This window comes from Staurois parvus, unplaced genomic scaffold, assembly GCF_062004578.1.
Source record: "Staurois parvus isolate SC_StPar_1 unplaced genomic scaffold, SC_StPar_1.0 ptg000218l, whole genome shotgun sequence".
In the NCBI taxonomy this organism is placed as follows: Eukaryota; Metazoa; Chordata; class Amphibia; order Anura; family Ranidae; genus Staurois; species Staurois parvus.
In genome coordinates this window covers 3,774,373-3,787,500 of record NW_028318014.1, presented here as the reverse complement: position 1 = coordinate 3,787,500, position 13,128 = coordinate 3,774,373, and the positions used below count along the sequence as shown (strand labels likewise).

Genomic DNA, 13,128 nt, shown 5'->3' with positions numbered 1-13,128 from the left:
GTAGGTACTGTGTTTTGTTCTTTGTAGGCCTCATTCCGTTTTCGGTAAACAGTAGAATGATGTGCTTTACCGAAAAGCTCTATCTTGGTCTCATCTGTCCACAAGACGTTTTCCCAGAAGGCTTTTGGCTTACTCAAGTACATTTTGGCAAACTGTAGTCTTGCTTTTTTATGTCTCTGTGTCAGCAGTGGGGTCCTCCTGGGTCTCCTGCCATAGCGTTTCATTTCATTTAAATGTCGACGGATAGTTCGCGCTGACACTGATGCTCCCTGAGCCTGCAGGACAGCTTGAATGTCTTTGGAACATGTTTGGGGCTGCTTATCCACCATCCGGACTATTCTGCGTTGCAATCTTTCATCAATTTTCCTCATCCGTCCACGACCAGGGAGATTAGCTACAGTGCCATGGGTTGCAAACTTCTTGATAATGTTGCGCACTGTGGACAAAGGCAAATCTAGTTCTCTGGAGATGGACTTGTAACCTTGAGATTGTTGATATTTTGCCACAATTTTGGTTCTCAGGTCCTCAGACAGTTCTCGTCTCCTCTTTCTGTTGTCCATGCTTAGTGTGGCACAGACAGACACACAATGCAAAGGTTAAGTGAACGTCTCTCCTTTTTATCTGCTTTCAGGTGTGATTTCTATATTGCCCACACCTGTTACTTGCCCCAGGTGAGTTTACAGGAGCATCACATGCTTGTAACATTCTTATTTATCCGCAGTTGTGAAAGGGTGCCAATACTTTTGTCCAGCCCATTTTTGGAGGTTTGTGTGACATTATGTCGAATTTGCTTTCTTTCCTCCCTTTTTTTGTTTTGTCCCAATACACACAAAGGGAATAAACATGTGTATAGCAAAACATGTGTTAATGCAATACGTTTCGTGAGAAATACATGATTTCCTGGAGAAATATCAAGGGTGCCAACAATTTCGGCCATGACTGTATGTATGTATATATATGTGTATATATGTATATATATATGTATATATATGTATGTGTGTGTGTATATGTGTATATATATGTATATATACAAATTTGGTAAAAACAAAAAAGTTCAAAAATTTTGGTTTTACAGTGCTTTGCTGCGTTTTTCAGCGTTAGAGCGTTTTTACAGCTAAAAAACTCCTATAGAAACCCTCTAGTTCTATGTGTTTTTTTTTTTTTTGTTTCCAGCCAAAAAACGCCCCTGCCAAAAAAACGTTGATTACAGTCTGTGTGGATAACATGCTGGGGGAGTTGACTGGCTGTAGAAAAAAAGCCAAAAACAGCCGCTGTAAAAACATCCAGTGTACATGAGGACTAAGGGTTTAGAACAGTTTGTTTAAGATCTTCCTTACACATCTAATGCATGTTGTTGTTTTTTTGTTTTCGTTTTATATTAGTTTTTAATGCAGCTGCTTTAGCAACTGTTTTGTGTGCTTTATTCCTTGCGTGGTCCATTGACCTGGGAACAGAATAAAATATCTTTGTGTCACAATTTTGTAAGTCCATCAACCTCCTGGTATAGCTGGTTTGTGTCAGGCAATTTCAGGAGTATTCGTTAAAACAGAACTAATGGCAAACTATTTTTTTAATTCTGGATATAGTAAGGGAGGGTTATAAACCCCTTTTTTTTTTTTTTCTTTTGGTGTGTCTCCCATTGGGGAGATTTTCCTTCACTTCCTGTCCCATACCCAAAACAGGAAGTGAAAGGAAATTCCTCCACAGTGAAGGAATTCCCGTTTTTCATCAACATCACCAGAACTAGTTTCCCCATTGGAACATTTCCCCTCTGTTTACTGTTCTGATAACCAAAAATTTTAGATTTTCTTTTACTTTCAATGATAATAGTAAACAGGACAAAGAAAGCATGAATTTCCCTGACAGGGACACAGACAGCTGTAAAAATCTAATCTAATCCCTCTCCACTAATCCCTCTCCACTCTTTGCAAAAAAAAAAAAGTTTTATTTTTAGTTATACTTTTAGGCAGCACAAATGCAGTAACCCTTACCAACCAATCACATTTAATTTATAGTACAGGTTTATGGCAATATACCCATTCCTTTTCAGAGATGTATATAGTTTTGTAGATCATTGCATACAAGTCATTGTCCCTTTACCACTGTATTGATAAAACCAAGTACTAATGTAGTGGCATTGCCTTTCTTTCAACCCTTGTTGCCTTCATAAATGTACCAAAACCTCAGTGCTGTAAATCTCAGTACCATTTCCGTATGGTCCTCTTTTCGTCTTACCGCAGAGGACAGCAAGTGCAAAACTCATTGCTGAACTCTTCTTTTTGAAGGTGTTAGCTGCCTGGTTGAAAATGTGAATAAAAGCTTCAGTCCTTATTGTGTCACAAACTAGGAATGAGCATGCAGATCAGGAGTTTTGACTTTCCTCTGACTTTGTTATGCACTTTGTCTTGGTTCGTGACCCAGAAGATATTGAGACTAGAGACAGCCAAACAGCTATCATTTTCAGACGAAGGTAGGGGCGGACTGACAACTCATGGGGCCCCCGGGCAATAGGGGATCATGGGCCCCCTGTGTCCTTGCCCAAACTCAAAAAAGCCTATGAAAAAGGTACCAGGGGCATCTCATGGGGCCCCCTACTGACCCCGAGCCCTTGGGCAGTGCCCGAGTTTCCAAATAGTCACTCCGCTCCTGGACAAAGGTCAGCAATATTCTGTTAGTTCAGTTCTCCTTTATGGTGAATTATATCACTGGAACTTGTATTCTTCAGGTATTGCCTCCATGATCTTTTTAACCAAATTAAAATGTATGTTTAGCCAAAACATTGTAAGTATTAGTGTATTGAAGGATGAGGACCCTGTCGGGTTTTCATTTTTTCTGGTTCCCCGTTGGGTAGATTCACCCTCTTTATTAGTCCTGGTGACCATTATCATTTTTTTTTCTGCTCTATCCAAAATTAAAGAAAATAAAATGTTTTGGCTATACATATTTTTATACAGGATTTGTATAGCACCGACAAGTTTGCACAGCACTTTAAGCACACATTTTTTTTTCTGTTTTTGTAAACAGGTTTATACTTACCTAATCTGTGCGCTTCGCACAGAGCAGCCCCTGGCTCCTCCTGTTCCTGGGTCCCTGACATATACAGTGCTACTCTGATGCTCCCTCATCGCAGGTGCCAATGGTAGAAATGGGCACAGCGATTGGGGGGGGGAATACAGGGAATGCATTAAAGTGGTTCTGAGGGTTAATGTGTTTTGGTTTTTTGTTTTTTTACACCTTAACCATTTGCCGTCCGCCCTATGGCCGAATGGCGGCCAGCAAATGTCAACAGCGTTCCGGGTGGACGCCATATGTCGTACTCCCGCACATGCGCAGATTGCGCTCCTGCAGAGCCGCGCAGCGGCGTGATCTGTCACCGGCCGTGTACCTCGGACACTGCAGATGACAGATCTGAGTATTGGCCCCTGTTGCCGGTACCATGTGACCTGCTGTGACCAATCACAGCAGGTCACATGACAGTTGTATACAATGGATGGCTTCATTCATGCCATCCATTGTATACTAGTGTCTAGCTGTGAATGGTGACAGCTAATCACATGCACGTCATGTGATTAGCTGTGGCCAAATCACAGCTAAGCACAAAAAAAAAAAAAAAAACCCTGAATGAATCGATGTCATTCAGGTAAATGCTTGCTTATAGCAAAAAAAAAAAAAAAAAATACTGATCACTTCCCCAAAGTAGTACAATGTTACTATGGTAACATTGTACTACTTTGGTCATAGTGAAATATGAAAAATAAAATCTTAAAAAGAGAAATAAAATTTAATAAAATAAATAAATATATATATATATATATATATATATATATATATATATATATATATATATAATTTTTTTTTTTTTTTTTCATACTGCCACCAGTGTCCCTGATCACCGCTTTGCCAGTTATATGATGACGCTGTACTGCACTGGTGACAATATGTAAAAAAAACAGAACTTTTATGACAGAAACAAAGAAAAACGTGTTTTTTTTTTCAAAATTTTTGTTTTTTTTTGGTAATTTAGCAAAAAAATAAAAACCCCAGCGGTGATTAAATACCGCCAAAAGAAAGCTCTAGTTGTGTGAAGAAAATGATACATTTTTAGTTTGGGTACAATGTTGTATGACCGTGCAATTGTCATTCAAAGTGTGAGAGCGCTGAAACCTGAAAACTGGCCTGGGCAGGAAGGTGTAAAATTGCCCAGTATTGAATTGGTTAATTCATTATATGCATTAAGATAAAAAAAAATCCTTTGTGCGCAGCTCCCCTGCATGTTATCCTATGTGTCCATGCACACACAAACATTTAGAGGTGTTTAGTGTCAGAGTTTTGAGGAGCAGCAGAATTTTGGCAGAAAAAAAAAAAGCTTGACGCGTGTAAACGCGCGTTAACACAGGGCGTGTCTAGTGCATGAGTGTTAATGGCAATGGCCAGAATAAATTGTTCTGGTCAATGAAATTAATTAATGCCCAAATGCATTTTTAGCAAAACGCTGCTGCCAGGAGGTAGGCTCCTAGGAGAGTTAACAAAACGTCCAGTGTGCATGAGGCCTTAATCTGAATTCCCAGCTCCTGTACTTTAATGACCAACCTGGTAAAAGTCCTTTGTACACCTATCCGTGTAGGAATCTGGAAAGAAGGATAAAGCAACCGAATGCATGTGCTTTTGCGCTGGATAGTGGACTCCACAATGTCAATATCCCCATATGAGTAAGAAAGGAATGCAAGCCTTGCTGCCCTCAACGGACCAGGGAAATCCAAAGAACTATATATATAAGAAACAAAAAGAGGGTGCACGGGCCTAGTGTATTACCTTATACTAAAAATTAGATTTATTTATAAATAGTAAAATACTCAAAAGAGAAATAAATTCAGATCAAATAGAAAGCATGTCACAAAGGATGCAAGGTGGTCTGGTGGGGGACAGTGAACCTCTGGATAGCCACCAGCTATCCAGAGGTTCACAGTCCTCCACCAGACCACCTTCAGGGGTTTTTGGACCACATTGCATCCTTTGTGACATGCTTTGCATTTGATCTGATTTTATTTCTCTCTTGAGTATTTCACTATTTACAAATAAATCTCATTTTTAAAGGTAATGCACTAGGCCGGTGCACCCTCTTTTTGTTTTATATACACCTATCAGTGTAGACCTCTTTCAACAAACCACATGTCAGTCTTCTGTAATTCAAGTCATAAGTATTAATAATGCGCCTAATGAAACAAATGCATACAAACACAGGTGCAAATCCTCTCACAGCATCACGTAATTACACTAATGTGAGTAGTACAAACAAAAAATGATTCTGAATTGCAGTACATCTCCCAGAAGATGTGTCACATTTCACAAGGCTTTGAATATTGAGAGGCGCATGCACATCTAAGATGCTCTATTAGTTAATTAGTAAGAAAAATAACAGTCCACCACAGTTTTCACCACTTCAAAAGCTTTCTGTGTTATTAATAATTCATTCTCATGGAATAAGATTAATTTGTAGTCTTTTATACGCCACTCACAGATTTATTCCAGACTCTGTGTCTTTGCAGTGAGAGAGGAGGAGATGAAGGCTCTTCACTGCCATCAAAGAGACCTTTTTAAACAGTCAGCAAGATCTGGAAGTATTGCAGCCACTTCTGATGGGACTTAATGCAGCTTACTTAGGCTTCCAGGGTTTTCTAGTATTTTATCCCCTACGCAGCATTCTAATATGGCGAACTTTGCTTCATTTTACTGCAATTAGTCAAACACATATCTGATTTGTAGGCACATTTATATACATCATGATTTGTTGCTTTATTAGTGAGAAACAACCACCTTTAACCACTTCAATATTGGGCACTTATACCCCCTTCTTGCCCAGGCCAATTTTCAGCTTTCAGTGCTGTTGCACTTTGAATGACAATTGCGCGTTCATGCAACACTGTACCATATGAAATTTTCATCATTTTTTTTGAGACAGAGTTTTCTTTTGGTGGTATTTAATCATCTCTGGGTTTTTTTTTTTTTGCTATACAAACCAAAAACTGAATTTTGAAAAAAAAAGTTTTTTCTTAGTTTCTGTTTATAAAATTTTGTAAATAAGTGATTTTTCTCCTTCACTGATATGCGCTAATGAGGCTGCAGTGATGGGACTAATAAGGCACTGGTAGGTGGCACTGATGGGCATTGGCAGGTGGCATTGATGGACACTGACAGGTGGCATTGATGGGGCTACTCTGATGATCAGTGTACATGTCCCCACTGAGTAATGCCGATTACCGGCTCTCCTCTCCTCACGAGCTATCGGCGTGACAGCTTGTGAGGAGAGCAATGCCGATAACTAGCATTTCCTTATTTACATGCGATCAGCTGTGATTGGACACAGCTGATCACATGACAGAGCCGACGTCATCAGCTCTTTCCGTTGATCAGTGATTTGCTGTGTCCCAGGGACATAGCGCACCAACGATCGCCGCGCTGCACGCCGCCGGGGGCGCACACTTGAGGTTAGAGTGGGAGGACGTCATATGACGTCCTCCCAGAATGGGAGAACCGCCTTGCATTTCAGAAGCTCACAGAGGACATTACAAGGCAGAAAAACAAAATGTAATTTAAAAATGGATTAAAGGTCTATTAATGTGATTTTAAAGGCAGAAATGGAAAAAAAAAATTGCACAGAGCAGGTAAGTATGATATGTTTATCACACAGCAGCCCCAATCCTCCTCTTCTGGGGTCCCCCGCCAGCGTTCCTGGAACCTCCCCCCTGCTGAGTGCCCCAGTAGCAAGCCACTTACTATAGGGCACTCATGCATGCTCACTCCCGAGCTGGCTTTGTGTGTTTATGGACACAATCAGAATGTGGCTCTGGCCTGCACCACCCCCTCTCTCCTCACTGACTGTGAATGACAGCAGCAGGAGTCAATGGCTTCTGCTACTGTCTGAGCCAATGAAGATGGAGAACGCTGCTGCTCTCATGCACATCGCTAGATTGAGGTTGGTTTGTTTGGGGAGGGGGGATTAAGGTAAAAAAAAAATTCTGTCTTTAAAACCACTATAAATAGCAAATGTACGGTATATGGATTTTATTTTTGGAGAATCAAAATATAATTTAGGTTCACTATATTGGTTTTGGGTCAATTTAATGTTTCACCAAACTCCCAAACAGTGTTGTCAGGCCTGTCCAGTCATTTCCTACCGAACTACATAACACCTCTCTACTTCAACATGAAAAAGGGTTCTGCAGGGCAGAACTGGTCAAGGCTGACCGCACTGCTTGTAATTTCAGTGCAGAAGACAAAACCTGGGGGAATATGTATTTATGGCATAGGTGTACTGAATTATTATTTTTTTCTCTCCGTAAACATACAGTAAACATGTCTTCATTATTATTATTATAATACAGGATTTATATAGCTCCAACAGTTTGCGCAGCGCTTTACAAAATGAAGGTAGACATAACCGTTACAATACAATTTGGTACAAGAGGAAACTGAAGGCTCGTTAGAGCTTACAGTCTAGGAGGAGGGGTTGAGTGATCCAAAAGGTAATAGCTGTGGGGGATGAGCTGATGGAGGAAATAAATGGCAGTTTACTAGTTAGAAGCAGGATAGGCTTCTTTAAAGAGAACGGTTTTCAGGGATCATCTGAAGGTGGATAGATTAAGAGATAGTCGGACAGATTGGGGTAGGGAGTTCTAGGATGGGAGAAGCTCAGGAGAAGTCCTGGAGGTGAGCATGGGAGGAGGTGACATGGGAACTAGAGAGCAGAAGGTTTTGGAAGAATCGAAGAGAGTGGTTTGGTAGATATTTTGAACCAGGTTGGTGATGTAGCTGGGGGCAGAATTGTGGATGGCTTTGTAAGTTGTTAGTATTTTGAATTTTATTGTTTGGGCGAGTGGAAGTCACTGGAGGGTTTGGCAGAGAGGGGTAGCAGACACTGAACAGTTGGTAAGGTGGATGAGCCTGACAGCAGCATTCATGATCGACTGGAGGGGGGGATAGCTTATGTAAAGGTAAACCAATTCATTAAAATCCATATTAAAATTAATGTTTTAAAATTTAAAATAAAGGAGATATTACAACTACATAATGTTTGCCTTTTTACAATTCTTCATGCATTTTTTTTTTGTTTTTAATCTTTGTTAACATAGAGTGAGGTCACTTTGGCACCATGCGAAGCTCAGTACAGTGAAAATGGGTCATAAGGAGTAAAACTTTAATCCTTTGTAGGACAATGCGATTATCACTATTGCTGCAAAAACCACTTGAGGGAATTTATAATTAATTTGAATGCTACATTTTGTTGCTTCAGATCATGCTTGTTTGGAGTTTTCTGTAAAATTCATATGTTTGTTTTTTGTTTGTTTTTTGCCCTGAAATTAGGACAATAACTTCTTAACAGCCCGTTGTGAAGCCATGGAAAAGGATTCTTTGCAAACATCTCATCCCATATCTACTGATGTACAATCTCCAGAGCAAATTGAGGAAATATTTGATGACCTTTCTTACATTAAGGTAATGTGAATATGTCGGCTCATGATGATGATAGAATGAAATCATTATTAAGATTCCCTGCAGATGGCAGCATATACAAGGATAATAGAACATGTGTGTGTGTATATTTAAAGAATGCTTTCAGATATTAAAGTGTTAATAGTTTATTTTTATCAGTTAACAATGAATAGAAAAGACATCCAAATCAATTTTTGCTGTGCCCACCCTTTATCCTCAAAATAGCATTTTTCAAATTCTTCTAGGTACATATGCACACAGTTTTTGAAGGAACTTGGCAGGTAGGTTGTTCCGAACAGCTTGTAGAACTAGCCACAGATCTTCTGTGGATGTAGGCTGACTCAAATCCTTCTGTCTCTTCATGTAATCCCAAACAGACTTGATGTTGAGATCAGGACTCACAGGTCATCACTTCTAGGACTCAATAGGAGTATGCCTGTTACCCAAAATGTGAGTGTGCTTGGGCTAAGCCACTGATAATCAGGAATCAGTAATGTCCATTTGACCTTCCTTTCAGCTGCAGGGGGGTAGACATTTTTGAAAAAAACTACTTGTCCAGGGACTAAATCGGGGCCCCAATCTACTTGTCCCTCATGTCAATCTACTTGTTCAGATACAAAGAAAAAAAAAATTTAACCAAAACCGTATTTAAATCGGAGGTGATTTTAGGAATGTCTGTGGCTTTTAAAAACAAAAGGCTTTATGGCAACTTAAACATGTAATATTTTTAACATTGCGCTGTTTATCTCTTCCTCTCCTACCTGCCTGTCTCCAGCACTGCACCTGGGGACTAGCAGGGAGGGGAGAGACCTTGCAGTGTAATGAGCACCGAATGGCTGCTCATCAGGAAAGGGTGTGTCAGGGCTTATACTTTATCCCTTTTGCTGCCAGAGCTGTTTTTGCGTTTTCTGCACACGTTTAAAAAATAATTTTAGGCCTGAAGATTACATAAAACCCCCAAACATATATTTTCTGAAAGCAGAGATCCTAGAGAATAAAATAGTGATAGTTCTAATTTTTTTATGTTGCATGATAGTACCGCAAAATTATTTTATTTTTTTGTAAAATATAAAGGAGGAGGTTGCAGAGAGTAACTAGATATCCAACTTGTCAAACCTTAAATTTGTTCGCGCTCGTGACATGGAGACGAACGTCAGTACCCTATATTTTCTATAGGTTGACACTTTTAAAACTCCTTTTATAGGTCACCAGTTTAGCGTTACTGAGGAGATCTGGTGCTAGAATTATTGCTCTCATTCTGGCATGCGCGGTGATATGTAACATGTGTATCGCAATTGACGGTTTCATGCGTAGGTGCCCCAGTGTTTGCTTTTACATTTTTGGGTGGGGGTCTCAATATTTTTTTCGAGGGGTGGGTGTTGGTTTGTGCTTGGGTGTGACTTTCATTTTTTGCAATTAAAAAAAAAACAAAAAAAAAACTTTTTCCTCTATGTGATGATTTTTGGTAACAGGTTCTCTTTGAGACATCCAACATCTAAAAGACCCTGGATGTCTCCTCTTTACTCCACAGAGGATTGCTCTTTCCCAGGGATTGCATTACAATCTCTCAATGGGAACCCGAAAGTGACATAACGTCACTTCCGGGTCAGCACAAGAAGGGGAGGTGAGCAGACTTGTCCACTCTTCTCCCTCCCCTCTAGCCAACGGTAAGCCAGGCCCGCATATGGGCAAGAGGAGCCCAGGAGACCGCCCACTGGTGGCATGGAGAGGCTGGCACTGTGTGGAAGCGATCAGCGGCAGTGCTGCCGCCGATTGCTTCAACTGACAGGTGATAACTGCTACTTGCTCGCAGCAGGGCTAAAGGTAGAAAAAAAACTACCTACACAGCGCCCGGAACTACATGTCCCGGGTGTCGGGGCGATAGGAATCCAACATCCCTGAGCTGGTTGTAACTACTAACATCTAAAGGTACCTACAGACAATTAAGGCAATGGTCATCTGACCACTTTCAGTTCTTGGCTGTGTGCTGTTTTTCCAGGCTGTAAATTGTGCTGATTGTTGGGAATATATCTGATATCAGATGACTTTGTACTAAAATGTTGTCACTTCGTTTGACAATGCACTATGCTAGGTGTATAAAACAACAAGAGTGGTATGCAAGTGTATTTTATAAAAGGATGTCTGAATACTGAAAGACAAACATTTTTTTTATCTTTAGGATCTTTGGAAAATTTACCAAATTAATATAAAGTATACTGAGGAACAAACTTTTTGTTTTAAAATTCATGATGGAGCAGGGAAACCGTAAGACCCTTGCTAGGTTTTTTTTTTTTTTTTTTTCCCCCGCTTTTCTCCCCACTAGAGAGTTTTTACTTCCTGACCTAGAGCTACAACAGGATAAGAATGTCTTACAGTTGTCACCAACACAGGTGTTTCCACTAAAACAAAAATATCTCACCCCCCTGTTCCAGTGGTCAGTTTAGAATATTGGATTATCATTTTTCTGTTCTGCTGACCAGAAAATATAGAGGAGAACCTCCTTAGCTTTTCCACTTCAGGCAGAACTAAAATAACAGTTTCAGCTACATTCTAAAAAGAACTTTTCAGCCTCGTTATGTCTTCCACCAATTATATTTTTTGTCAGTAGAGGTACACACCTCTTTCATGCTGCCACAGCATGTCCTGTCTGTTAGGTTCACTACATCTTTGGTGACACCAGTCACAGAAATGAACGGCCTGCCTGTCTCCCTCATCAATAAGTAAAAATGAACGGCAAACAAATTAGAGTGGGCAGGATGTTAAGAGCTCATTTGGATGGTTTCTGCAAGTTTGTGAATTCCAGAGATATCAATCACAGCTAAAACTTTGTCAAAAGTGCTATTGGTGTCGTTTATAATTTTATTTTGTATATCTCTCTTGTACTGTAGGGTGCTTCTGTTCTATTAATGCTTAAAGCATACCTGTCTGAGGATAAGTTCCATGAATGTATCATGCAATATTTAAAAGAACATCAATATGGATCAGTAAAAAGTGATGGTCTGTGGGACAGTATGAACCTGGTAAGTATTTATATGTGAATATTGTGTAAAGAAATAATTAGTAGTCTGTATAGGTTGAGGCTACCCATCAATATCCTATATTGGGTGCAGAAACAAAGTTAGAACAATTGGATTTTTTTGGCACCCCAAGGAATCGCATATATGTATATAGTGCTTATTTCCTTATACATTTTGTGTTTCATCTTCATAGACCAGAAGTTTTTTTTTCCCTAGAAATCTTTTTTTGGTTTCTCACTTTAGAATTTTTTTGTACACTGTTAGTACGTTTATACCTCTTATAAAGGTCTGATAGTGCTTTAATTTGGTAGCCATTTACCTCAAAATATAGCTTAAAAAGGCTTTGGACTACAGTGATAATATATACAGTGAAGGAAATAAGTATTTGATCCCCTGCTGATTTTGAATGTTTTCCCACTCACAAAGAAATGATCAGTCTACAAATCGAATGGTAGGTGTATTGTAACACTGAGAGACAGAATAGCAACACAAAATTCAAAAGAAATGCATGTCTAACAAATTATGCACTGATTTGCATGTTCATGAGAGAAATAAGTATTTGATCCCCTTCACAAAACATGACTTAGTACTTGGTGGCAAATCCCTTGTTGGTCAGAAGTTTCCTGTAGTTGGCCACCAGGTTTGCACACATCTCCGGAGGGATTTTGGCCCACTCCTCTTGGCAGATCCTCTCCAAATCATTAAGGTTTGGTGGCTGACATTTGGCAACTCAAACGTTCAGCTCCCTCCACAGATTTTCAATCGGATTAAGGTCTGGAGACTGGCTAGGCCACTCCAGGACCTTATTGTGTTTCTTCTTGAGCCACTCCTTTGTTGCCTTGGCCGTGTGTTTTGGGTCATTGTCATGCTGGAACACCCATCCACTGCCCATTTACAATGCCCTGGCTGAGAGAAGAAGGTTCTCACCCAACATTTGACGGTACATTGCCCCTTCCATCGACCCTTTGATGTGGTGCAGTTGTCCTGTCCCCTTAGCAGAAAAACACCCCCAAAGCAGAATGTTTCCAGCACCATGTTTGACAGTTGGGATGGTGTTCTTGGGGTCATAGGCAGCATTCCTCCTCATCCAAACACGGCGAGTTGAGTTGATGCCAAAGAGCTCAATTTTGTTCTCATCTGACCACAACACTTTCAACCAGTCCTCTGCATCATTCAGATGTTCAGTGGCAAACATCCGACAGGCCTGGACATGTGCTTTCTTGAGCAGAGGGACCTTGCGGACACTGCAGGATTTCAATCCTTTGTCGGCATAGTGTGTCCGCACTGTTCTCATGATCATTGAAATTCTACGAGGTGAGATCTTGCATGGTGCACCAGACCTAGGGAGACTGCTGAATGATAGGGAATCAAATACTTATTTACCTCATGAACATGCAAATCGGTGCATCATTTGTTAGACATGCATTTCGTTTGAAGTTTTTGTTGCTATTCTGTCTCTGTGTTGCAAAATACCTACCATTCGATTTTTAGACTGATCATTCCTTTGTGAGTGGGCAAACATTCAAAATCAGCAGAGGATCAAATACTTATTTCCTTCACTGTAGGTGCCATTTTTACCTAACATTCAGGAGTGGGCAAGGGACATCCATTTTTCCATTTA

General features: G+C 40.1%; 1 protein-coding gene across 1 annotated transcript in view; it reads left to right on the top strand.

Moving 5' to 3' along the window:
* Window positions 1-13,128, top strand: part of LNPEP (leucyl and cystinyl aminopeptidase) — a 155,783-nt gene that overhangs the window by 97,109 nt on the left and 45,546 nt on the right. Inside the window, exons 8-9 of the mRNA XM_089679123.1 lie at window positions 8,362-8,493; window positions 11,379-11,510. Of these exons, the coding sequence (XP_089535249.1) occupies window positions 8,362-8,493; window positions 11,379-11,510 (264 nt within the window). The remainder of the gene's footprint in view (window positions 1-8,361; window positions 8,494-11,378; window positions 11,511-13,128) is intronic.